General features: G+C 39.0%; 1 protein-coding gene across 2 annotated transcripts; it reads left to right on the top strand.

Annotated features, from left to right (window-relative positions):
• The first annotated feature begins 3,002 nt into the window (after nt 1-3,002).
• Nucleotides 3,003-25,908, top strand: ARHGDIB (Rho GDP dissociation inhibitor beta). Of its 2 annotated transcripts, none has more exons than XM_007533147.3 (6): nt 3,003-3,163; nt 15,000-15,183; nt 16,366-16,449; nt 18,959-19,035; nt 23,435-23,498; nt 25,238-25,908. In XM_007533147.3, exons 2-6 carry the CDS (start codon nt 15,006-15,008, stop codon nt 25,435-25,437), a joined length of 603 nt encoding a protein of 200 aa, XP_007533209.1. In that variant the 5' UTR covers nt 3,003-3,163; nt 15,000-15,005; the 3' UTR covers nt 25,438-25,908. The 2 variants fall into 2 exon arrangements, with proteins under 2 accessions (XP_007533209.1, XP_060050410.1); XM_060194427.1 differs by lacking the exon at nt 3,003-3,163 and adding an exon at nt 4,612-4,739.
• The last annotated feature ends 510 nt before the right edge of the window (nt 25,909-26,418 follow it).

Here is a 26,418-nt window from a genome sequence, read left to right as displayed (position 1 = left end):
ATCCTTTTTTTCTAGCTTAGCCTCCTTAGAATGATGTTCTCTGGCTGAGCAAGTTGTGGTATGTATACACAATGGAATACTACTCAGCTGTAAGAAATGGTGACTTCACCGTTTTCAGCCGATCTTGGTTGGACCTTAAAAAAATCATGTAGAGTGAAATAAGTCAGAAACAGAAGGATGAATATGGGATGATCTCACTCTCAGGTAGAAGTTGAAAAACAAGATCAGAAAAGAAAACACAAGTAGAACCTGAACTGGAATTGGCGTATTACACCAAAGTAAAAGACTCTGGGGTGGGTGGGTAGGGAGAATACAGATCCAAGAAGGATGACAGAGGACCTAGTGGGGGTTGTACTGTTATATGGGAAACTGGGGAATGTTATGCATGTACAAACTATTGTATTTACTGTTGAATGTAGAAAATTAATTCCCCAATAAAAAAAAAGAAAAAAGCAGTTTTTATAAATATTTTTCTTTTAGATATTTATTTATTTATTCCCTTTTGTTGCCCTTGTTGTTTTGTTGTTGTAGTTGTTGTTGGATAGGACAGAGAGAAATGGAAAGAGGAGGGGAAGACAGAGAGGAGGAGAGAAAGATAGACACCTGCAGACTTGCTTCACTGCTTGTGAAGTGACTCCCCTGCAGGTGGGGAGCCGGGGGCTCGAACCGGGATCCTTTTGCCGGTCCTTGCGCTTTGGGCCACCTGCACTTTACCTGCTGCGCTACCGCCCGAATCCCAAGAAAAGCAGTTTTTGCTAAGAACATGAGAAATTATTAGAAGCATATAGATCATAGTTTTACCATTCTTTTCAAATGTGTTATTTTATTTTTGCCTCCAGTGTTATCACTGGGACTCAGTGCCTGCACTATGAATCCACTGCTCCTGGAGGCCATCTTTTTTTCCTTTGTTGTTGTTGGTGTTGGTGTTGCTGTTATTATTGTTGTTGTTGTTGATGCTGTTGTTGTTAGACAAGCCAGAGAGAAATTGAAAGAGGAGGGGAAGACAGAGAGGGGGAGAGAAATATAGACATCTACAGACCTGCTTCAGTGCTTATGAAGCAACCCCCTTCAAGTGGGAAGCCGGGGGCTCAAACCAGGATCTGGTCCTTGAGTTTTGCACCATGTATGCTTAACCCAGTACACCACTACCTGACTCCTTCAAATATTTTACTTTTTTATTATTATCATTTTTTTAAATTGCCACCAGGGTTATCCCTGGAGTTTGGTCTGCACTAGAAATTTACCACTCCTGGCAGCCACATTTCCTTTTTTTTTTCTTTCAATTTTATTTGACAGTACAGAGAGAAATTGAGAGGGGAGGGGAGATAGAGAGGCAGAGAGAAGGATAATCACCTGCAGACCTCCTTTACCACTCATATAGCACCCCCCTGCAGATGGGGAGCAGGGACTCAAACCCCGGTCCTTGCACATGGTGGTATGTGTTCTTAGCCAGGTGTACCACTGCCCAGTCCCTTAATATTTTATTTATCTATTTATGATAGAGACTGAGAGTAATTGAGAGGGGAAGGGGAAGATGGAGGAGAGGAGGGAGGGAGAAAGAGAGAGAAAGGGACGGGGGAGAAAGAGACAGAGAGAGAGAGAGAGAGAGAGAGAGAGAGAGAGAGGGGGGGGGGGGGAGAGATAGCACTGTTCAACCAATCCTGAACTTTTTGGAAACCTGGGATTTAAGCCAGTGTCCTTGTGCCCTGTAATTTGTGTGTTCTATCAGGTGTGTCATTCTCTGGATTCTACCATTCTTGATTTTTAATTTATTCTTGCTTCAGATAACTTATCTTTTGAAGTCCAGGGACTGGTGCAAGGATCCCAGTTTGAGCCCTTGGCTCCCCACCTGCAGGGGGTCACTTCACAAGTGGTGATGAAGCAGGTCTGCAGTTGTCTCTCTTTCTCTCCCCTTCTCAATCTTCCCCTCCTCTCTCAATTTCTTTCTGTCCTATTCAACAACAACAAAAAAAAAATGGGAAAAAATGATTATCAGGAGCAATGGATTCATAGTGTAGGCATTGAGCCCAAGCAATAACCCTGGAGGCAAAATAAATTAATTAATTAAATAAAATGAATAAAATGGATACTATTTAGATGACCACAAAAATTAAGGGCAATTTTTCAAATGTAGCTGCTTAGTCAGGTCTAAACATATGAAAAGAGTCTGTATACTTTATATTGAAATACTGTTGGTATAAATAAGCCGTAATGATTATAAAATATCATTCGCATAAATGAGCATTTATGTCTGGCAATAGCTATGGAAATGTGTAGAAGTGTGACTTAGGTATATAAAACCTGTTTGTTTCCTCAAACAGTTTATTCCCCAGAAACTTGTTCTCATTTAAATTACTTTACAACCCATTTCCTCAAATGTGTTACAATTTTAGCACTTGTTAAATTATTACAAATTCTGAGTTAAAAGACTATGAATTAAGTGAAGTTCTGCTTATCTCCTAATCTGTATTCCTAGATTTAATCCAATGCAGTGCTTTTTTGTTGTTGTTGTTGTTGTTTTACGTTAAAAGAAAACAGTGGCAATTACAACAAATATTTGATTGTTTGTGCTACAAAGTATCTACAAATTTTAAACAACAAAATTCCAAAAATTTGTTTGAGGACAAGTTTTAAATTTGGGGGGCCAAGTATCTGCAGTTAACATTCATAATTTCTTAGCATTCTGCATTAACTGCCAGGGAACTCAACATATCTGGCTGACAGGGAAACTGGCAAAGACATCATAGGAACAGAAGTTAGTGATATGAAGTGAAGTCTATGCAAATTGACTGCTACTGGTTTTAGGCTCCTTGCCTCAGTGAGCCCATGCACAGAAATTGCTTGAGGTTTAGACCTATCTGTGCAACTATTCATAGATACTCATGTCTGTAGGCTTGCAAGAACACTGGTGCATACCCATGCTTACTTGGACAATTATCTTCCACAAGTGCCATAAATTGGCAAGGCTGCTGCTTAGAGTGGGTTGATCAAGAGATACACAGTGCAAAGGAACAGGATTTGAGACAGCCCAGGGTTTCCTCTTCTAGCGGGTTTAAAACATTTTTTTTTTTCTCACTAACTTCCTTCCTGTTCTAACTGCCAGCACTCAGAAGTCACAGTTGAGAGACAGAGGCACCCCGGACAGAGACGCAAGCCACTGAATGTAAGTTGAAAAACCTTGGGTTGGGGGAGGCTACAGGTGGGCACAAAGAAATGGAGGAAATGTCTAAGCTAAGCTACAGTTCCTTACAGTTGATTTTCTAGAGAGGTAATTCCTCTTTAAAACCAACTTTATGATAAGTATTAAGGAGGTTGCTGAAATAGCTGTGCATAGAAGAGGAAGTCAGAACAAGGAATGAGCCTAGGGGAGGCAGCTGGTGATTGAGGGGAGGATATATCCTGCAGCATAGGAGGTGAAGTCCTGAAGGGCTTTGAGTGTAACTACTGGGAAGAGCCCAGAGGGCTTTCCTATAAAGCTGGAGCAAGCATCTGGTCAGGCTCAGAAGCAAAACAACTGTAGATCCCAACCTGATATGGACATGGTGCATGATAAGTTGGTGCTGGGGTGGAGAGGTGTGGTTTCCTGTTTTTAAGTAGATTTAGAGACTGATTGAAAAAAAAAGTTTTAAATAATCTGAAGCTGTCAAACTTCAAATTGTTTTCCTCTAAAGAATTTTCTATTGACATTAGAGAAATGTATAGTGAAGGCAGTCTTTAGAGTACAATAGGATTTGGCTCTCAAGAGGGAAGTACAGTAGAACCCATATTTATTTACTTATTACACATAAAAGGATAGAATTTCTACCACTAGCAATAAGTATGTTTCAAATTCCTACAGTGTGGTGGCTAATAATAAGACTGTGACTGTTCACAAAGATTTTTTTTTTTTACATCCAAGAGAACTAACCATAAACAGAGAAGACTCTGAGTAACTTATTAAGAAATTACTTGCAGAGAAGGACTAGTGGGGGTTGAATTGTTACGTGGAAAATTGGGAAATGTTTTGCATGTACAAACTATTGTGTTTTGCTGTTAGTTGTAAACCATTAATCCCAAATAAAGAAATTTAAAAAAAGAAATTAGTTATAGAAAAGTCCAAGTGGGGAGTTGGGCGGTAACACGGCGGGTTAAGCACAGGTGGCACAAAATGCAAGGACTGGTATAAGGATTCTGGCTCCCCATCTTTAGAGGGGTTGCCTCACAAGCAGTGAAGCAGGTTTGCAGGTGTCTTTCTCTCTTCCTCTCTGTCATCCCCTCCTCTCTACATTTCTCTCTGTCCTATCCAACACAACAACAACAACAATAATAACTACAACAATAAAAAAAAAAGTCCAAGTGAGCTTGGCTAGGACACTTGACAAATGGATCAAGATCTCATTGTCAGAATGTCAAAGTCTAAATTTGGCCACCATTAGAAGTGCTCTGGGTTGGACCTGAAATACTTTCTTCCCTTTTAGCAGACAACCCAGTGAGCATGCTTTGTATTCTCAGTTTATAATTAAACTCTAGATTTAAGGTAATATGGCATGGATCTAAAACCCTGGACTGCACTGTTCTCCATTCAAGGTGGGGCAAGAAAGACTGCTTATTCTTGGAGGTCACACAGTCACCCCTCCACAGAGACACCCCAAACCACTGAATTCAGGATTAACATGTTGGATCTTCACTGCAGGAACCATCAAGCCAAGGGAATCAAGAGGTCCTTGTAGGTCTTGAGAAGGATGAAGTATCAATCATAAGTAGGCAGTATTTATCTTTGGCAATGTTTTGTTTTGTAAACTTATAAGAAGAGTTCCCTCTCAAATCCAACTATGACACAGCACAGTGACAATTCCCTTTTACTCTCTTCTGTGAGATGTATGGAATGCCAGGGAAACTGCTTATTCTCTCTCTCTCTCTCTCTGTATCTATCTATCTATCTATCTATCTATCTACCTACCTATCTATCTATCTATCTATCTATCTATCTATCTATCTATCTATCTCTTTCTCTCTAGCCTCCAAGGTTATCGCTGGGGCTCAGTGCTGTCACTAGGAATACACTGCTCCTGGTGGCCATTTTTTCCATTATATTGGATAGGACAGAGAGAAATTGAGAAGGGATGGGGGATAGAGGGAGAGAGAGACAGAAAGACACCTGCAGACCTGCTTTGCTACTTGTGATGCTTCCCCACTGCAGGTGAGGAGCTGGGGTCTTGAACCTGGATTTCTGTGCGGGTTCTTGCACTTAGTACTATGTGTGCTTAACTGGGTTCACCACCACCCAGCCCAACTGCTTATTCTCCATCTAGGCTGCACAGATATAGCACTTATGAAATAGGCTACAGCCAAACAAAAATTGACTGGCATCTTCCAGGTAATGGATTTGGTCCTTCCTTGTTGGGAACACATGAGTATGTCTGAGCAACATCAAGGTTCTGTTTTCCATGGACACTCAGCATAGCAAAGTCATTCTGACCAAAAGATAAGGGCCTAGGCCATTTATGAGAACTCAGTTTATTATAAACTTCTGCTGGTAGTGTTCTGAGGAATAGCATGAAGCAGACAAAGACAGCCAGTATCTTGGGCTAGGAAGTAGTACACTCAGTTGAGTGCACATGTTACCATGTACAAGGACCCAGGTTCGAGCCCTGGGTCCCCACCTACATAAGCTTCATGAGTAATGAAGTAGTGATGCATGCTTCTTTTCTACCTTTCTATCTCCCATCTCTTAATTTCTCTCTGTCTTATAAAAATAAACCAGTATTTGTTGAATACTTTTTGTGTGTTAGACATGGTGTTATAGACTTTTCAGATTTGAATTCTGAGAGAATGCAGGAATAAAAGTAAGGCTCAGGCGCAATCAACAAATTGACTGCAGTCACAAACTTGTACAAAAAGAAATCAATAGCTATTCATCTTTAAGAAGGGTCCCATGGGAAAAATTTTCTTTCTTCTTCTTCTCCTTCTTCCTTTTTTTTTTTTTTTTTTGTCATTGCTGAAGTTTTACTGCTCCAGGATGATTTTTTTTTCAGATAGACAGAGACAATGAGAGAGATAAGAGTCTAAAGGAGACTATGGAGAAAGAAAAGCTTCCTCCATTGTGGTGGGGGTAAGCCTTGAGCCTGGGTCATGCACACGGCAAAGTAGCTACTCAAGTAAGCTATTTTGTCAGCCCATGGGAGACATTTTCTTTCATCTCACATTCTGATCATTCTTGTCCCCATGACAGTTTAGGTGTCATTCAAGATACTGGATTAGAATTCACCCTGGCACTTACAGATAGGCCTCATGTTGCTCCTGAAATTTTTAACAACATTTAACCATTAAACAAACAAGTAATGACTTGGTCTGTACTGGTTTGTACAGACTTTGGTGTCCATACCCCAAACTGGTAAAAATTCATTTAGGTTCTTTAAGGAGGCTGATAGTCTACTCAGGTTCTCGTAAAATTTGTCTTCACTTCTAACTTTTTATACTAACTTTAAAATTTCTGTGACTGTGTTGAGTAATTGCAGAAGGCTGTCAACTTTCTCAGGGAAGTTCTCCTTGAGGATTATTTAAAATTAGTGAAAATATCTTGCAAAGTGACTCCATATAGTACACAGATAAGTTTAATGGATCTGCTGAATTTGTTCTCCTTTTGTATATAAGTCTGGATTAGAAGACCAGGAAAAGCATAGGCAAGAAATAATGTATGGTTATGATCACCGAGAAATACTAAAAAAAAAAAAAAAAATTGCTTCTAGTAAGTTGCATCTTCCTTTGAGTTGATTTTCATAATATTCTACCTACGGAGACACTGTTCTCTCAGATACTGGGTCTTCTCATCAGACTTTGTAGTTTCCTATACTCTTTATGGTGCTGAGGTGTACAGAGCAGCCCAGAGGAGTTCAGGAAGCACCAATCCCTCCCTGACAGCAGGGAGGACTCCAGAAGCAAGACAGCTGTGGGTGTCCTGGGAGAAAAATTTGAATCTCCTACATGAGCTAAATTGCCAGCCATTCTGGACGCACATTCTGGACCAGCTTTGACATGCTGGCAGTTCTTCAGAGATGGCCCAACTCTCCATGGCCTGCCCTTGAGCTGCAGACCCAGATACAGGGACATTAGGACATATTCTGATCAGTGAGAAATGGAATCACAGGGGTGAAGAAGACTGATGACTACATGGGTACTTCTCTGATGGAAACCCTCTACATCTGGAACTTCCACACTTCTACCTCTCCCTCTCTTATCTAATGCTCAGGGTTTATGTTCAATTTGGGAAGTCCAGCTTTGGGATATGAATTAAGTCTCCATGGTCTTTTGCTCCAGAGACAGAGAGAATATTCTCCATAAGCTGTGCCTGTGTTTTCTATCATTTCTCATCATTCACAAAGTGACCTCTGACTGCAATTATGCAAGGGAGCAATAAATAGAATCCAAAATTAAATTGCTTGAGTGGAATCTTTTTTGTAGAGAAGTTCCATTCTAAGATTGAGTTGGTTAATAAACATTCCTTGCAATTCCCAGGACTTCTTGTCTCTTCTGCACTCTTCAAAGATACAAAGTCTGTTTTTATGGAGTGAGGAATGGACATTGTCAACAGTGCAGTTGTGGACTCAGAGGAAAGCATTTAGTGCCTAGGTATTCAGTGAGGTGCTTCACTGAAGGTAAGAAATATTACAGTAAGCATAGCAGGAAATGAAAGAGAAAAAGGAGAGCTATTTAATATCTGCTGCAGGCAGGATGGTATAGCCTCAGAACTATTTATATGTTTTCTCCAACTCTTCAACCCCCTAAGGAAATATCATTCCCACTATACTGCTGGTTAAACTTTTTTCTGAGTAAGGTTAATAACTAGGTATAGTAAGCTCTATTATAAGACAATTGTAGAGCTACTGTATGAATCTAAGTTTCATTAAATTCAAAGTCTTTGTTCCATTACATGTAAAATCACCATTTCTGAAAGTCACCTTTTCTTGCTTTCAATTTATGTAGAACTGTATTAATGAATCAGACAAGTGTGCTCTACACCCCCCCCAAATAGTATAAATTCTTAAGTATATTTCATTTTCACTGTCTTGAAAATTTCCCTAAATTTGTCAGAAAATACCAGTTTGTGCTATGTCATATATATCCTAATTTATTTTTCCCATTTTTATTTTTGATTAAAGTGGGTTAAAAGATTTTAAGATTATAGTGTAGAGTCCCACACCACACCCAGCACCAAAGTCCTGTGACCCCTACTCCCATCTCCCAGAAATAACCACCAGGTTCTCACATAGTCTTAGAGACAGTTTGCTTGCTTCTGTTTTTTGTTCTTGTTATGTTTTGCAAGTTCATGTATATCAGTTCTCTAGATTCCCCATGAGTAAAACTATCTGGCAGTTGTCTTTCATCTCTTTTTCTCCTAAGCATAGTCACTTCTAGTTGCATTAATGTTGTCCTAAAGGACACAAAATCAATTTTTTAAATGCATCCTAATTTAATTTGCCATTTTAATTGAGCTAAAGAAGATGAAGTTCCTACTGCGACACATCTCACGCTTGACACCATGCCACTGAATAACAGGCATGGGGGTGTGAAGGTTCTTCTGTGACAATTCAATCTGTGTGGGCATGTGCAAAGCAGAATATAGACATAAGTAGGGCACAAACAGTCATATGTTAGAAGGTCTGATGGAGCCCACATTCACCTGGTAATCATATAATTGTTAAGTCTCTGTTTCACTTTTTCTGTATAAATAACCAGAGTCAGAAACAATATACAAAGAAACAAACAGTGCTGCTCTTTGTGGAAGAGAGGAAGGTGAAAAAAACCAATGTTCTATGCTGCTGATGGGCTGGCTTCAACCCAACCCCACCTCCACTTCCTCTTTTTCTTTCTCATTTCGCAAGCTTCTTTAAATTGAGAAGCATTAATCATTGAACTAAGATGGGGCCTCAGAGATCCTCTTATGGAACTTTTTTAAAGAGACAAACAGAGAGAAATCGAGAGGGAGAGAGGAGGCAGAGACACCTGCAGCCCAGCTCCACTGTTCATGAAGCTTTCCCTTGTAGACGGGTACTAGGGGCTTGAACCCTGGTCCTTATGGATGGTAATGTGTGTGCTCAACCAAGTGTACAACAACTTGGCCCCCTGACGTAACTATTACATTTTACAGAGCGACTCAGTGACTTGAGTGAGGTAAACTGGGCAGACCTTCCCTGAAGCCCTCTCTCTCTCTCTTTTTTTTTTTAATTTAAGAAAGGATAAATTAACAAAACCATAGGGTAGGAGGGGTACAACTCCACACAATTCCCAACACCCAATCTCCATATCCCATCCCCTCCCCTGATAGCTTTCCCATTCTCTATCCCTCTGGGAGCATGGACCCAGAGTCATTGTGGGTTGCAGAAGGTAGAAGGTCTGGCTTCTGTAATTGCTTCCCCGCTGAACATGAGTGTTGACTGGTCGGTCCATACTCCCAGTCTGCCTCTCTCTTTCCCTAGTAGGGTGGGTCTCTGGGGAAGCGGAGCTCCAGGCCACATTGGTGGGGTCTTCAGTCCAGGGAAGCCTGGCCGGCATCCTGATGACATCTGGAACCCCTCTTTTTATGGTACTATTCCTGCTTTGTCTAAACTGTCCTTGAAGAATTTGCAAAGAAGCAGCGGCCTCTGCCTATGCACTCTGTGTAGATTCCCAAGATGAATAGAAAGCTTTATAATTTCATTGCCACGATGGGAGGATGAATGATGTATCAAGGATTTTTTTCTTTCTTTTTTTTTTTTAGTCCAAAAGTTTATTACTGGGGCCAGGCTGCATTGCACCCAGTTGAGCACAAATGTTATAATGTGCAAGGGGATCCAGGTTTAAGCTCCCAATCCCCACCTGTAGGTGGAAAGCTTTGTGAGTGCTGAAGCAGTGCTGCAAATCTCTCTCTCTCTCTTTCTCTCTCTCTCTGAACTTTTGTCTTTATCCAACAAATTAAATAAATAATTTATTACTATTTAACTTAGATTATCTGTTTGTTTTCTCTATATGCAACACAGGAGTGAAATGATAGTATTTGTCTTTCTCCATCTGACTGACCTCACTGAACAGTATCCTCTAGGCTCATTGCTTTGCTGGGATTTCCTCTTCATAGATGAATATTCCCCAGTTTTGTACATATACTACATCTTCTTTGTCCATTTGTCAGCCACTTAGGTTGTTTCCAGTTCTTGGCTATTGATAATAATGCCACGATAGGCCATTATCTCATGTGTGTGTGTGCATTTCATTTATTTTTAAATAAACTTTATTAATTTTATTTGCTAGTACAGAGAGGAATTGATAGGTATGGGAGGTAGAGAAGGAGAGAGAGACAGAGAGAGACTTACAGTACTTCACCATTTGTGAAGCTTTCTCCCTGCAGGTGGGGACCAAAGCCTTGAACCTGGGTCCTTGTGCATGGTAATAAAACCAGGTGCCACGCAGCCCCATCCCCCCAATTATCTCTTCAAATTAATGTTTCTGTATCTTTCAGGTAAATACCCAGAAGTGAGATAACTGCATCATATGAAATCCTCTGTTTTAAATGATTTTTAGAATCACCACACTGCTGCCCAAAAGAGTTTTACCAATTCACATTTCAACCAATAGTTCACTGTTGATAAAGATAATCAAAGCAACAGAGTCCAGTGCCTAAAAATCAGACAGCTCGACTGCCCCTTATACCACTTGTCTTCTCAGGAAAGTTACTGAGCTTGAGCTTCTTGAGCTGTAGAAAAATTGATGATAATGACCACATTTAAAGGTTGCAGTGAGGACTAAGTGAAATCTCTGGTGCTTTTCAAAAAGAGAATAAGAAGTACAGGAGTTTAAAACATAACGTTCAGTGGGCCACAGCTAGTTAGCAAAGCCATCACCAAAACCCATGCATTAAGCCCCAGATCACACAGACTGAACATGATTCTTAAGTTTTCTGCACCTCTCCTCCTTTGCCAGGTTCATAGTTGATTTCCTCAGATACAACTGCTACCTGCTATCTCCTCCCGCTTCTATTGATACATATCCAACATTTTTGGATTCACAAATATGATCCTTAGGTGAGGCCAGCTTGTATAACTGTTTTAATCAGGTCTCAGAAAAAAGCAAACTTCCTCTTCAGTATTCACTCTGTCTCATGTTCCCAGAAATTACAGCTTCAAGATCTTCTTTGCTAATTGTGAATTCCAGTACAGTCTATAAGGGACTTTAGGAATCCGTAACCCCTAGAATATTGCATGTACAACTTAATGGGATTATTTTTACATGGCATGACTTAGATATGATTTTTAAAAGGGACCTGTAATCCAAAAATAATCAGTAATATCTGGAGAATCCTCAAAACATTAAAAATGAACCTACCAACCCATCTGTCAATTCCTGTCCTAGGTATCTATCCAAAGGAGCAAAAACACTAATCCAAAGACATCTACACATATTTATGTTCATGGCAATCTGTCATAAGCCAAAATGTGGAAAAAAACATAATGTCTAATAACAGATGAGTGGCTAATGAATCTGTGGTATACATATATAATGCAATACTGCTTGGCTATAAAAATTGTGAAATTGTCTCTTTTACTATAACTCGGATGGAAATCAAAGAAATAATGAATAATCTCACTTATAGGTGGGACTTAAGAAGTAAAAGGAAAATTCAGGGTTAAACTTCAATTATTAGTGGCCTATCACAGCATATCCATGTATTCTCTAGGGGAGGTGAGAGGACTGAAAGGGAGAGAAAGCATCATTGATATAGCCACCTGGGCCTTTTTTTATTGTTACTTCTACATGCTCCAGCTCCTTCTCTGCACTTGAGAATAACTTAAATGTCACTATAAAGTCTTGTAGCAGCAGGTGCTCACCAATTATTTGTAATGTTGATTTTGCTTTAAAGGGACTGTCCCTGAGAGCTACATTTCTAGTTGTTTGATATATTACTGCATAACTATTACATTTTTCCTCTCTGTAAAATCAGTTTTCCAGAGTGAGCAGGTATCCTCATACCTCTTTTTTTCTACTTATTCATTTACTTATTTGCCTCCAGGGTTATTGCTGGGGCTCGGTGCCTGCACTACAAATCCACTGCTTCTGAAGGCCATTTTTCCCATCTTGTTGTCCTTGTTGTTATCCTCGTTGTTGTCATTATTATTGTTGCCATTACTGTTGTTGCTGGATAAGACAGAGAGAAATTGAGAGAGAAGATGAGACAGAGAGAGGGAGAGAAAGACAGACAACAGCAGACCTGCTTCACTGCCTATGAAGCGACCTGCCTACGGGTGGGAAGCCTGACACTTAAACCGGGATCCTTGTGCCAGTCCTTGCACTTCATGCCAAGTGTGCTTAATCCGCTGTGTTACCACCTGACCCCACACTCCTCTTTTTCTTATATTATATGCTCAGACCAAATTATTCTATTGTAGTCCTGAACTTCCTCCTCCTGACTATAGCAATTTCATACAGTAAATTTGCATTATTTTATTCTCTTTACTTTTAAAATAAATTAGTACCTCTTTATTATGGAGCAGTTGTCAGTCATGTTTGCAGTGAATAAAAGGTATTTAGAACTGACAGAAGTCTCAAGATTTACTAGTGAGGATATCAAGTTCTAGATGATGAACAAAATGACTTAACAGTAATCATAGACGTTAACAAGTGATCTCCTAGACCAGACTTTTCTCTGTCTCTATCTCTCTCAATCTCATCTTTTTAACCCTACTTTGAATATTGGGACTTGTGAGTATGCAATGACATTCATTTCCTTGCAGGAGAAATTATTTGGAACTAGTTTAGGGACTAAGTGTAATGTCATTGTCTAATGGTCAGACTTAAAAACTTGAATAATGACAGTCAATAAGTGTACACCAGCAAGGCCATCCATGGAGGGTATGATGTCCTCATCTGTAGATATCCTTCCTAATATCCACAGGTTTCTTATGTGAGTTGGGTCAGGCTGCAAGTGTGTGGCCAGAGGAGAAACTGTTTCCATCTGGTTGTTCTTCCTTTAACCTCAGTGATTGTCCTTAAACTACTCACAACCTAAAACCTCCACCCACTACATTCTTCATTGTTTACCCAACAAACTAATTCACTTTTCCTGAGTGTTGTTTGGAATATGGGTTGAGTTAGTCACTATGTTTATTGTACTGTAGGCTCAACTTTGAATGGGTCTCTTGCTGAGGCAAAAGGATTGCCATAGAAACAGGGCTATATGTTTCCTTCCTGTGCAGGAAGTGGACCTGGATATTGCAATGTTGTTTTCATAGTTGAACAAGGCTCATAATGTTTGATTTGCTATTGAGCTAGAAGAAAGTTGATGAGCTAGGGTAAATTATTTCTCTTTCTATTTTGTTCTACTAAAATTGCTTCTGTTTGGCTTCATTCCAGACTATTTTTCTTCCTGTTGCCAATAATAGTGACATGGAAACATTGAAACACAGTGCTCTTGGTGAGATAGTTTTACTCTATAGGGATTTTAAAGTTTTGCAAAGTCACTCAGGATGAGATGCGATAGATAATAAATATCCTATCTTTGTACTACTTGTGAACAATGAAATCCCTACCAAAAAGCAGTGAAGAAAGCTACCCTCAGGTTGGAACTGAAGAAAATCAGGGAATTATCTTCATGCCCAAACATCACTCTTGTTTACTCAAATAAGTCCATTGCTGCCAGCCACAGAATCTAAAATTATCCCAGTAGTAGTTTATTATTTTACATTTTTTTTAATTGAGGGGATTAATGGTTTACAGCAAACACAGTTGTTTATACCTGAGTAAAATTTCTCAATTTTCTGCAAGACACCCTCATTCCCAACCTGTATCCTCCTCCACCATCATGCACCAGGACCTGGAAGCCTCCCAGCTCCCCAGAGTCCTTTACTTTGATGCAATACACCAAACCCACCTTACATTTTATTAGGACACAGCATCTTAACCAGCTATATGAACTGAAGCATTCTCTCACCCTCAGGATTTCAGTTTTCTCAATAATTAAATAAAGGATTGGAGTATATCACCTCCAAAGTTCATTTGAGCTCTAATGAGATCTGACTATACATGTTCTAGGAGGTATAATGTTTAATCTATTATTTAGTCACTAACATTTAAGTGTAAGTAGTTTTGCTAGATGTCCCCTCAATGTTTTTAATTTTAAAAAAAGTGACTGTACATAACGGGAAGATGACGAGCCAGGGTGTGCCCATGTGAGAATCACTGGAACTCTGGGGAGGTGAGGAGGTACTCAAAGGAAGTGGGAGAAGGATAGGAAGGTACTACAGACAAACATGTACTTAAACTTCCTGTCTGGAAGAATTTTTAAGAATTTTGCTACTTTGTCACTTCAAAATAAAAGAGATCATTAGATATAGACATTAATAAACCAAACAATATGTGTTTATAAAAGGCCTGAACATGCTATGGAAGATTTGGAGAAATTAGTGCTTAACCCTCAAGGATCTAATAGGCATGTGTGGAAAACAATCAGACACCTGTCATAAAAGCCAAATTTTCTCATGAGGTATTGCAGGAACTCAGGGAAAGATTCACATGAGAAGAAGTCAACTCTCATTATAAAGTACTCTGCCTGGCTCTTGAAACCACCATAAATGGTATTGCACATGCTGATAACTCTGATACTAGTGAAATTGGCTGGGTTTAGAAGACTGTGACATTTTAAACAAATATCCGAACAGGAGGTATTTGGTCATTATTTGAGACTGCATGTGGTATGTTAATTCACTTGTAATACTACTGAAATACTATTAATTTCTTTTCAGTTTTATTCAACAGATAAGAGATACTTATGATGGTACACAGAAATACAGGCAGGCAGAGTAAAGAATGCAATGCAATATATTCTTATTTCATGAAATAGTGATACCATATGAGAGAAAAAATCTCCCAGAAAATAACTGATAATTACAGAAGCCTCATAGAGCAGGGGTGGTGCTGACAAGAGCCACACAAACTTCTTTCATGCCCACTAACTTTTGGCTAATGAGCAATCATCCCCTCGATCTCTGGAACAGATCAAAATGACTGAAAATGAGCCAGACCCAAGCCTGGAAGTGGAGGATGATGATGTGGATGGGAAACTCAACTACAAGCCTCCACCTCAGAAGTCACTGCAAGAGCTGCAGGAGATGGACAAAGATGATGAGAGTCTGGCTAAGTACAAGAAAACACTCCTGGGGGATGGTCCTGTGGTGGCAGGTGCGTATGTGTGGGAGGACTGTGAGAGTGGGGAGGCAGAGGGGCCTGGATGCACATTCCAGCTGCCTGATGCAGATGCAAAGGAAAGATTATAAGATCTCCCTGGGCTGCATAAGTGAGGCACATCTATATATGCTCATAAAGTTATATGACCAGGGGGTCGGGCGGTGGCGCAGTGGGTTAAGCGCATGTGGCACAAAGCGCAGGGACCGGCGTAAGGATCCCGGTTCGAGCCCCCGGCTCCCCACCTACAGGGGAGTCGCTTCACAGGTGGTGAAGCAGGTCTGCAGGTGTCCATTTTTCTCTCCCCTTCTTTGTCTTCCCCTCCTCTCTCCATTTCTCTCTGTCCTATCCAACAACGAATTGTGTCAACAAGGGCAATAATAATAACCACAACGAAGCTACAACAAGGGCAACAAAAGGGGGGAAAAAATGGCCTCCAGCAGCGGTGGATTCATGGTGCAGGCACCGAGCCCAGCAATAACCCTGGAGGAGGAAAAAAAAAAAAGTTATATGACCATACAATTAACCCTTCTTTGGAGATAAGGTACAGTTAACATTAAAATAGACAAAATAACACTCATGAAGTACTCAGAAAAAAATTCCAGATCACCACTTCTAATTATAATTTTTCCTTTCTCTCTGACATTTTCTTTCCTATCTCCTTTCCTAACTATTAGCTCTTCCATAAACACAGTGTTTGCTATTGATAATTAAAATGGGTGACAAGTGCCTAATGCTGAACAGTGTACTACATTTACAAGATCAAGCCTGGAGAGTCTTTACCATTCCTATGTGTACCCCCAATAGATATATCACCTTTCCTGCCCCCCTCTCTGTGTTTTTTAAATATTCTTTTTTATACATTTTATATTAATTTTTATTTTTATCTTTATTTATTTATTGGATAGAGACAGCCAGAAATAGAGAGGGAAGAGGGTGGTAGAGAAGGGAGTGAGACAGACATGTGCCACACTACTTCACCACTTGCAAAGCTTTCCCCTTGCAGGTGGGGACTGGGGGCTTGAACCCAGGTCCTTGTGCATTGTAATGTGCGCTCAACCAGGTGTGCCACCCAGTCTGTGTGTCTATCTGTCTATCTGTCTCTCTCTCCCCTAACTGGAAAGCCACACACTGTACACGTCTCTGACTTATGCTTACATTTCCTTTTGAATCCTGCAGACCCAACAGCCCCTAATGTCATTGTCACCCGCCTTAGCCTGATTTGTGATAGTGCCCCAGGACCCATCACCATGGACCTCACTGGTAAGGAGACACATCTGGTCAGTTCATAGGAGTCTACTGTTTACTATCAACAGGAAAACTTGACCTCTGTCGCAGCGCATGGGAGTTTTATCCAGTTCATAAATGATTGCTCTCAGAGTACACAAAATTAACTGTGGTTAATGAAAAACACAATTTCTTAAGTTGTAGAGATATAAACATTAGTACTAGATACACTGTTTCACATGTACTTTGAATTTTTTATTACTACTCACATAAAATAGACTGATGATAGAAGCATTAAGAAAACAACTGTCTGCTGCTAAAACTGTAATCATACAGATTGAATAGAGAGAATATTGACCACATACCAACCACTTGAACTTATCTGAAGGCAAGAAGCAATCTAAGACCTGGATAATGACAGGAATTCCACTGCTAAGTACTCAGCACTTCTGCTTAAAGCTGTGCTTCTTGTTAAATAAGCAACTTCCACCACTTAATATGTATGGATTAAGATGTCATATTTTTTCACCTTCTTGTGACAAAGATTAAGTTGTTTCCTAAGACTTAAGTCTTGAGGAGATAGGAAGAGGCTGGGAAAGTGAGCATTATGAGGGAAATGAGAATCTGAGAGGAGTAAGAAAAGAGTCACAGTGTTAGGAGTTGGGTGCATGAAGGATGCTCTTTAGTGAAAGAAAAAAAAAATTACCAGATTTTAAAAGCATACCCGTGAGAGAGAATGCTTCTAAAACAGCAAAGTAATTTCTCTCACACAGGACAGATCCACTCTTTACCTTATATGGGCTTTTTGTCAGAGGGAGGAAACCTGAGGCTAAGAAAACACACTTCCTGTTCAACTGAAATCATTAGAATTTACACACACAGTCAGCTACCCGCCCCCCCCCCCCCCCCCCCGCTCTAGCATTTCTACAGGAGAGAAATTTGGACTAGGTCTTAGATCTTTTCCTGGGCAAAATTGTGTAATGTCAACAGGTACACTTGATAGTTTGTAAGATACTGTTTTAACAGCACTAAGGAAATTTCTTCTATGCAGAAAAGCCTGCTATTGCAGAGAAAAGTTGATCTCACTCATCCATAAGTGACAAGTCATAGAGAATGATCACCTCTCTGACCCTGAAGAGTTAGGGACAGATCCTGGTTTTATGAGGTCTGAAGCTTTTATTACTTAAATGAATTTCTTTATTTCTTTAATAAAAACAATATAACTGAAAAACTATGTTCAAAAAGTCAACATTTAGAACAACAAAAAAGAACCAAAACGAGTAGATTTTTAAAAGGTAAAAAATGCTACAAGCATTACTAAATCTACAAAAACAAACAGATACTTTTATGTAATTTTCTTCTTACAATGATTTCTTTGAGGGGTAGGGAAATATTCTATAATAACCTTCTCATCTGATCACATATATGCAATATTTTTTTTGCCACCAGGGTTATTGCTGGGGCTAAGTGTTGGCACTAGGAATCCATTGCTCTAGGCAGGCAATTTTTTTCCACTTTTTCCCTTTCTATTTTATTTGACAGGATAGAGGAAAAATTGAGAGGGGAGGAAAAAATAGACAGGGAGAGAGAAAGAAAGACATGGCAAACCTGCTTCATCACTTGTGAAGCATCCCTCCTGAGGTGGGGGTTAGGGGTTGGAACCCAGGTCCTTGTGCTTGGTAATATGTGCACTTAACCAGGTGTGCCACTGCCTGGTCCCTGCAATTTCATTTTTATTAGACAAGAAAAAAAAGGTAATTTAAATGTTCCTCAAGAAAAGATAGTTAAAATTTGTTTTGATTACTATCATAAAAGGCATTTTTTAAAAAGAGTATTCATTATAATTATGTGAAATGATAACTAGACTTTAATTTTATTTGACTTCATTTAATTAATTATGTGAAATGATGATAATTTAGCCTCATATTTCCTCCCTGACAAAAAGCCATAAGGTAAAGAGTAGATCTGTCCTGGGTGAGATATGCTGACATGTAAATATCAAATCATGTTGCTATACACCTAAAACTAATATAATTATCACACACACTACAGTGAACAAGGAACTGGGTTCAAGCCCCTGGTTCCCACCTACAGGGGGAAAGCTTCACAAGTAAAGCAGGGCTGCAGGTGTCTCTCTGTCTCCCTTTATCTCTCCTTCCCCTCTCAATTTCTCTGTCTCTATCCAATAATAAAAAGATCTAAAAAAAAAAAAGAAAGATTAGCTATACCTCAATAAAAATACCTTTAAAAATATACCTCAATTATACTTCAAAAACTACCTCATATATAACTCATTATTGATAATAATAGATATATAATAAATATATACTGTATAATATATATATATATATGTTGTACTCAAACTTGGAAGGAAAAGCTTTATTATTTTCCTTTCCTATCATTTTCTTTCCATCTCTTACACTATAATTTTTTGTGTATATATGTTGTGTACAGTAACTAATCTCAAACTTTCTGAACTGAACTGAGCAGTAGGTGTATTATCTTCTGGAGAAAAGTAAATTGCTTTGTAAATTTGCTTCTACAGGGGACCTTGAAGCTCTCAAAAAAGAAACATTTGTGCTAAAAGAAGGAGCTGAATATAAAGTCAAAATTAGCTTCAAAGTAAGTACTTTCCCCTGTATGTTTTTGTGCTTTGCGCCATGTGTGCTTAACCCGCTGCACTACTGCCCAGCCCCGTATGTTTTTATAAAACTTAAATCTTTCCTATAATCAGAGAAAGACAAAATCAAATATCTTCCACTAACAAGTTAGCATACTTTTTGTTTCTTTTGTTTTCTCCCAGAGTCGGGACTGTTTTCTTCCCTTTTTTGAGTTATGCATTTTGTAACCCACCTTTTCTTCCTACCTTTTCCCAATCACCTGTGAATTCCTAACACTCTGATCTACTAGGCACACACTGCTTTGTATGTTCTCATTTGTGTAATAAAATACCTTTCTCTCCAATATTTAACATGTGACTTTGTAAACAGTAGATTGTATTTTATTTATTTACTTATTTTACCACAGCACAGATCAGCTCTGGTTTATGGTGATGCAGGACTGAACCTGAGACTTCAGAGCCCCAGTCTGTTTGCATAGCCATTATGTGCTATCTACCCTCGCCCTTGAATGACTTATTTAGAGCTAAGTGTGATATATGAGTATGGGTCTCTTTACTTCCAAAGCCATAAATTATAAATTCTGGGACTGGGGAGACAGCATAAGAGTTATGCAAAAAAACTTTTGTGGCTGAGGGTCCAAGCTGCCAAGTTCAACTTCCAGCACCACCATAATCCAGAGCTGAGCAGTACTCTGGTTGGGAGGAGGAGGAGGAAGGAGTTTTATAATTTCTGGAAGCTGAACATTGTGCTGATTACTTAGGAAATGTTTAAATAGTGGTTTAATTGGATATTTCAGTTACTCAAAGTTCTTCAAAACAGGAGGCCGCTACACACTTCTTGTCCTTAAAAGAGTTGTGTTTCTTTTTACATTTTCCCTTTATTGGGGGATTAATGTTTTACAGTCATTAGTCATCATTAAATACAACAATTTGTACGTGCATAACATTTCTCAGTTTTCCACATAACAATACAACCCCCACTATGTCCTTTGTCAACAGTAGATTTTAATGAAAATATGTTAAGAGGTAAATGAATAAATCAAATAATAGGAAAAAGTAGAACAGACTCAGCTATAACTGTTCAATGATTATGTAAGTTCAGAGACTATGGTTAGTCTTTAGTAAATTAGTGGAAATTAGAGTGATAGCTATGGAACAGGTCAAAAGATAAGAGTAAAGCTAAATAGGAGAAAAAATGGCATGTAAAGAGTAAGGACATATCCTTAATAAGTTTCCAAAGTCAAGAGGAAAAACAACTTTGAGTTTGAAGACAAATACATAAGAAATTTATTGTTTGCTTTCTTTTAATTTTTTTTATTTATTTAGGATAGAGACAGAGAAAAATGAGAAGGAAGGTGGACATGGGTGAGGGGAGGGAGAAAGTGAAACACCTGCAGCACTGTTCAACCAGCTGTGAAGCTTCCTCCTGCAGGTGGAGACTGGAGGTTTGAACTTGGGTCCTTGTGAACTGTAAGGTGTACACTCAACCACGTACACCACTGCCAGGCCCCATATGCTTTCTATCAAAAATATTTTCTTTATTTATTTACTTATTTATTAGTAATAGAAAGAAATTGAGAGAAACAGGAGAGAGAGAGAGAGAGAGAGAGAGAGAGAGAGAGAGTCCTACAGCACTGCTTCATGCTCATGAACCTTTCCTTCTGCAGGTAAGGACCAGGGGCTTCAGCCGGGTGCACCACCACCCAGCCCAATGTTTGCTTTCAGCTGTTTATGTTTGCCTTGGTTGCCTTTCACTCCCACTCAACCCATCTTCCAGGACTGGCACTCACCAAGAAAGAACCCACCTGCCCTCTGAATTTGCAAATCTGACTATTCTTTCCCTTCAGGATAGGGTATGAGTCAAGAGCCATGAACAGTCATGCTCCACTACATACAAATCTACCTCAAAATTGTTCATTCTGAAAATATTTGTTGACTGAGTCTATAACAGGCACTGAATTACGGCTCACTTATGTGTTTCCTGTATTATGAACTTACTATAAAAACACCCAAGAGTTTGGTAAGGTGCTGCATCCAAAAAATGGATTACACATCAGTCCAGTTTTTAATCATGAATACTGGTCTTAATTATGTTAATTTAGTAATGAGTTTTTAATCAACTGAAACATATTAGGTAAGCTTTGGTGCGAATAAGAGAAGAAGGAAAGGGCTGGAGTATGGGTCTCTGCCATGGGTGGGAAGGCTGGAGCAAAAGGCAGTGGTCTGAGGTGACTGGAGTCATGAAGACAAAAGAAGGTGATGGAAGATACCAGTGCAGAAAGGAGTTTTCAAGTCCCAGCCACTTCAGAGGGTTGGCCTTGAATCTACAAGGAGAAAAACCTCTCTCTTGTGTACAAGCTACATAAAGTTGAATCATCCTGTGGCCTTTCCCAACATGGAGCTACTGTTAGAATAAATGCCAACTCAAAAATAGAAAAGATTTAAGAAGCAATTTAAATCGTTGCTGATATCTCTTGAAAAATATTGAAGAAAACTTGCATTCATGACACTAGCAGTACATCCTAACGATTTCTTTCATGGTCTCTCTCTTAGTGGTTTTCAGTATTCTTTCTCCCTACAAATTTGAACAGACATTCTAAAAACCTGGCCTTGGAGACTCTTAGTTTCTCCTTTTCTTCCTTCTGCCTCCCAAGGAGATATAATGTATTTGATTTCCACAGTTCTCACTTTTACCCATTTTGCCAAGAGCCTTCTCTGGAGCAGGGAGAAATGATATCAAGAGCAACGTAGGGGGCCAGGCCACGACACACCTGGCTAAGCACACACATTACCATGTACACCGACCTAGTTTTGAGACCCTGCTCCCCACCTCCAGGGGGGAAGCTTCATGAGTGGTGAAGCAAGTAATCAATCTATCTATCTATCTATCTATCTATCTATCTATCTATCTATCTACCTACCTACCTGCCTATCTACCTACCTATCTATCTATCTCTCCCACCCCTCTAAATTTCTCTCTGTCCAATCAAGAAAAATAAATTATAAAAAATGGCCACCAGAAGTGGTGGATTCATCGTGCAAGCCCTGAGATCCAGCAATAACCCTGGTGGAAAAAAAATAAAAGAGTAATGCAGACAAGGAGGAGAAAGAAGATAATATAAATATTTATATTTTGATCCATATCATACAGACTTATACTAAATGGACCCTCTATGAAGAAGCAGAATCAATAAGAGACTTTATAAAGTACTTATTATTTCTCCACTACTATTCCTGCTTTTAGGTATTTAGCCCACCAGACCATATCTCCCACTACACTCAAGGGACAAGACTGCAGACTTCTGGAAAGATGCATTTATTTTCCCTACACCTATGAGCCACTTGTGGAAGTCAGGATAACCAGAGTGCTTGAGTTTCATCTAAAAAAAAAATTTCCTTCAGTTTAATTTTTAATCACTATTTTTTCAGTGAAGCTTTTCTATCTGTTTTTGAAAGGAGTATCCTGTAGGTTTTGCCAAATGACTTAGGTCTAGAACCTAAGTTGAAACATATTAACCTAAGTTGGCAATATTCACTCCTTGCCAACAAAACAAAATGTAACACTGATGGTATGATTATTATTATCCTTTACAAACCAAAATGGAAGTCCAAACTATTGTGGGAAATTATTTGAAGGTGTTTTAACTCTTCATATTCTTCAACAATAACCAAGTTTTTCAGCTAGTCAACTTCTATTTTTTTAGAAGGACAAACCACTACATAAAACAGCTATACAACCCAGTTCAGCCCCAGGTACAATGTATCATGGAAAAACAGAGTGCTTAAACTGTCTACTTTTTCATTCTGCTTTAGTAAATTTTCTTCGAAAGGTATGGGGAATTAGCAAGATCTCAGACTTTGTTTACATGTGGCCCAGCTCTCATCTTTATATTCTAGTCAGTTACATTATAGGCACAACTATCTTTAAGACCTCCTCATTTTCCATTACACCTTTTCTCCTTGTTGTTTGTTTTTTCGTATGCTAGGTGGGTCATTTCTGAGGTTAGGATTTTCAAATATTACACAATATTTTGTACTGGTACCTTTGTGCCTTTCCCAAGACAAGGACAGTATTCTGGTCAGTGGCATCAGGGAAGGGAAACTCAAGGCCAGTATTTGGACCATTAAGGAACAAAATATAGTGGATGCCAATGTTTTAATCAACTGAAGCCAACCCACTCCAAAACCAAAACAAAACAAACAAAAATTCAGAGTTTGGACATTGTAACCAAATTAGCAAGATAGAAGTTTTATGATCTCCAATCTCTGCTTCATCACCTCTGAAATAACACATCACCCTTTTTACCCTCAGAGAAGACTAATTTAGGCATAATTTGAATGAACGAAAAAGAAAAATGAAAGACCCTCATTAACTTTAATTACATGGGATTTTCCCTACAGGTGAACAGGGATATTGTATCGGGTCTAAAATATGTTCAGCATACCTACCGTACTGGGATGAAAGGTAAGAAGCCCCCATTTTCACTGTCCCAAACTGCTTTTCACTGATTCATAAAAGCCTGGTTATTAATTATTTTAAGTTACAGAGTAAACTAATGATCTCATAAAAGGTGTGGACACTCACTCCAACAAAGGATATACATATACTTATGACCTAAACATTAATGGCAAAGCCTGTATCTAGGAGGCCTATTATAGTTTATACTGACTCAATATTCCATTTCTGGAAGAGTAACCAAGATAAGTTTGATTCAAAGTAAATAAAAGTACTTTATAAAATTACATAGGTTGGGAGCAAAAAGCAATCCACAGGTGTAATTAATGAGAGTCAGAAATAGAAAAGATCAGAAAATACTTGTTTGTTAAGACTGGGAGTTGGAAATGAGTAGCTTGGGAGCAATTGGGGAGAATGGGTACAGAACTTAATTTCCTAAAAAATAAGTTTTAAAAAAATCATGCACTTTCTGGAACTGAGAAAAACTGTCTACTTGAGACAAATGTAATATTAATATTAATCTGCAGTTGTTATTGACAAGTTGGATATAAACGGTGTATGCCTTGGGAAACTGCCTTCGGTTTTCTTCTTTTAGTAAGAGCATGTAGAGATGAAAGGTGGGAAGGTGGTATAGGGACTTTCCCACTTCCCGGTCCCCAGGGGTATGAAACAGGAACATTTATTGATTTGGTCAGTTCTACCAAGTCAATAAACAAGGGGGAAGAGAAAAATAGGTTCATAAAATTTGCTTGACATAAAGAGCTACAAAGTTATAAAATCCTACAAAAATGTATTGACCTGGATGATTTTAATTGGTTTTTCTAATAACAGTCTCAGGAAAAAGTTCAGTTCCTATTTTCCTTTGGGCAAAGCAATTGTGTTTTCTGATTTACACAATGGGATAGTGATGTATCTGTAGCAGTTCCTTCAAACTTAGAACACTTCACAGTCAAAGGCATGCTCTCTCTGCCTATCTACCTATCTATTTTTATTTATATAATCTAACCCTCTTCAACACTTTCTGTATATCCCAGTTGTTCTTCTATGAATAACTATGGTTGTATATTTTCACCATTTGTCCTTGTACTTCACTTTTATTTTAACCAAATTATTTATTTCTCTCTTCCATATGAACATCCAACCCATGAATTCTATTCATTCTGATCACCAGCTGTTGCCATATCTCCTCCAAGTCCAAGGAATACATTCATGTATAGTTTGTAGACAGATCTTTGAAATTATATAGGAAAAGAAATGAAGGTCCCTAGAATGTCATGTGACTTGGCTAGTTGCACAGCTGAGACTAGAGAATCAGCTCTCAACTAGTTTGAATTCTATTTTTAATGGTTTAATCCACTACCCTTCTATAAAGAGAGACTGGATTCCTATCAATTTCGAACAGTGTTTACCCAACTTTCCTGATACTAAAGTCAGAAAACAGACCTTCTTGCTTGTCTACATTCATTCAAACTCAACTTCAAAATGTAGATTCTTGAAACCCACAGCAAACTGCTGGACCATAGACCTTGAAACTGAGTCACAAGAAATGGTTTTATTAAAAATCATACAAAGTAATTTCTTAAAAATAGGTAAAAAGAAAAGATGTCTCCAGTAGAAAGATGCCTAGCCAGGTTTGAAACTATTGCTCTTGACTTTGACGACTGAATTGTGTTCCCAGATCTACAGTTTGCAGTATTTTATTTTCCTCTGTCAGACTTTTACCCTGATGAACTTTTATTTCTTCCTAGTGGATAAGGCAACATTTATGGTTGGCAGCTATGGGCCTCGGCCAGAAGAGTATGAGTTCCTGACTCCAACTGAGGAAGCACCTAAGGGCATGCTAGCCCGAGGCAGTTACCACAACAAGTCTTTCTTCACTGATGATGACAAGAACAACCACCTTACCTGGGAATGGAATCTGGCCATTAAGAAAGAGTGGACAGAATGAGTGTCTCTGCTCCTATCTTTGCCTGGCCTTACCACTTGGAAGAAGAACCTTGTCAGTCATGGTCACTGCCTGTTCCCTTCTCCCTGGTCACAGCTTCCCCCATAGCTCCCCAATATTCCATTACTGATGAATCTTCTCCCACATTGTCTCTCAAAGTGGTGGCTAGCACAAGATGTTTAAAATCCAGCTTTACTCCTGCCCACTTCTCTGACTCCCCCATCTTGGCAAGATCTTCAAAATTGACCTCAATACATAGAATTTAGTATTCCTCATTAGAGCGGCTAGATAAACAGGCAAATTATCACTAACAGTCCTTTCGTCATGGGTTCCTGTAATTCATTCTCATCCCTGGATTCTTTTTCCATTGCTGCTGACTCAATGAAGGTCCCCAATCACATTCCCTGCCAGTTGGGGTTCTTCTTTTCTGGGAGCATGAGATAATAATAAAGCAGTTGCATGATCTGATCAAAACTTATTTCTCTGCTTTCTTTCTTTGAACAAATATGACAGCTGATTGGTTCACATTTGTGAATTTTCTCAGAGTTGAAGTGGGGCACAGTAGAGGAGGTATTTACATCCCTGGGAACATTGTGTTCTCCTGTTCCTGTGCAATGTGGAATAAACATTTAGAATGTGAATGGTAGAAAAACTCAATTCTTTTCATTTGCCGCATTTTATAATAAGGAAGATTTTCCTAAGTTTCAGAACTATATGCCCTGTTATCTGTGGGGAACTCAGATTTTTACAGGCACCTGTGAACCAAATCAGATACAGTCTCTCTTTTGCTTAAGGTTTTCCCATGGGCCCCCAAAGTACACAAATTCAAACTGATGTTCCTTTATTTAGTATATATGGTTCCCTGTGATCTGGTCTCAGTATGCCTTCATGCCCATGTTTTTCACTCCATGTTTTTCCAGATAGTCATTTATAGACAGTTCTGTCACACATTATCTTTACTCTGTGGTTGGCTCATTCCATAAA

This window comes from Erinaceus europaeus, chromosome 7 (genome assembly GCF_950295315.1).
Source record: "Erinaceus europaeus chromosome 7, mEriEur2.1, whole genome shotgun sequence".
Taxonomy (NCBI): domain Eukaryota; kingdom Metazoa; phylum Chordata; class Mammalia; order Eulipotyphla; family Erinaceidae; genus Erinaceus; species Erinaceus europaeus.
Note: the sequence above shows the minus strand (reverse complement) of the source record. Positions and strands in the feature narration are given on the sequence as shown.

Excerpts from the sequence above, each read along its gene's own strand:
- ARHGDIB (XM_007533147.3), top strand. The coding sequence starts at position 15,006 with ATGACTGAAAATGAGCCAGACCCAAGCCTGGAAGTGGAGGATGATGAT. Across the intron at positions 15,184-16,365 it reads GGATGGTCCTGTGGTGGCAG|ACCCAACAGCCCCTAATGTC; the intron begins GTGCGTATGTGT and ends TGAATCCTGCAG. Across the intron at positions 19,036-23,434 it reads AAGTCAAAATTAGCTTCAAA|GTGAACAGGGATATTGTATC; the intron begins GTAAGTACTTTC and ends TTTTCCCTACAG.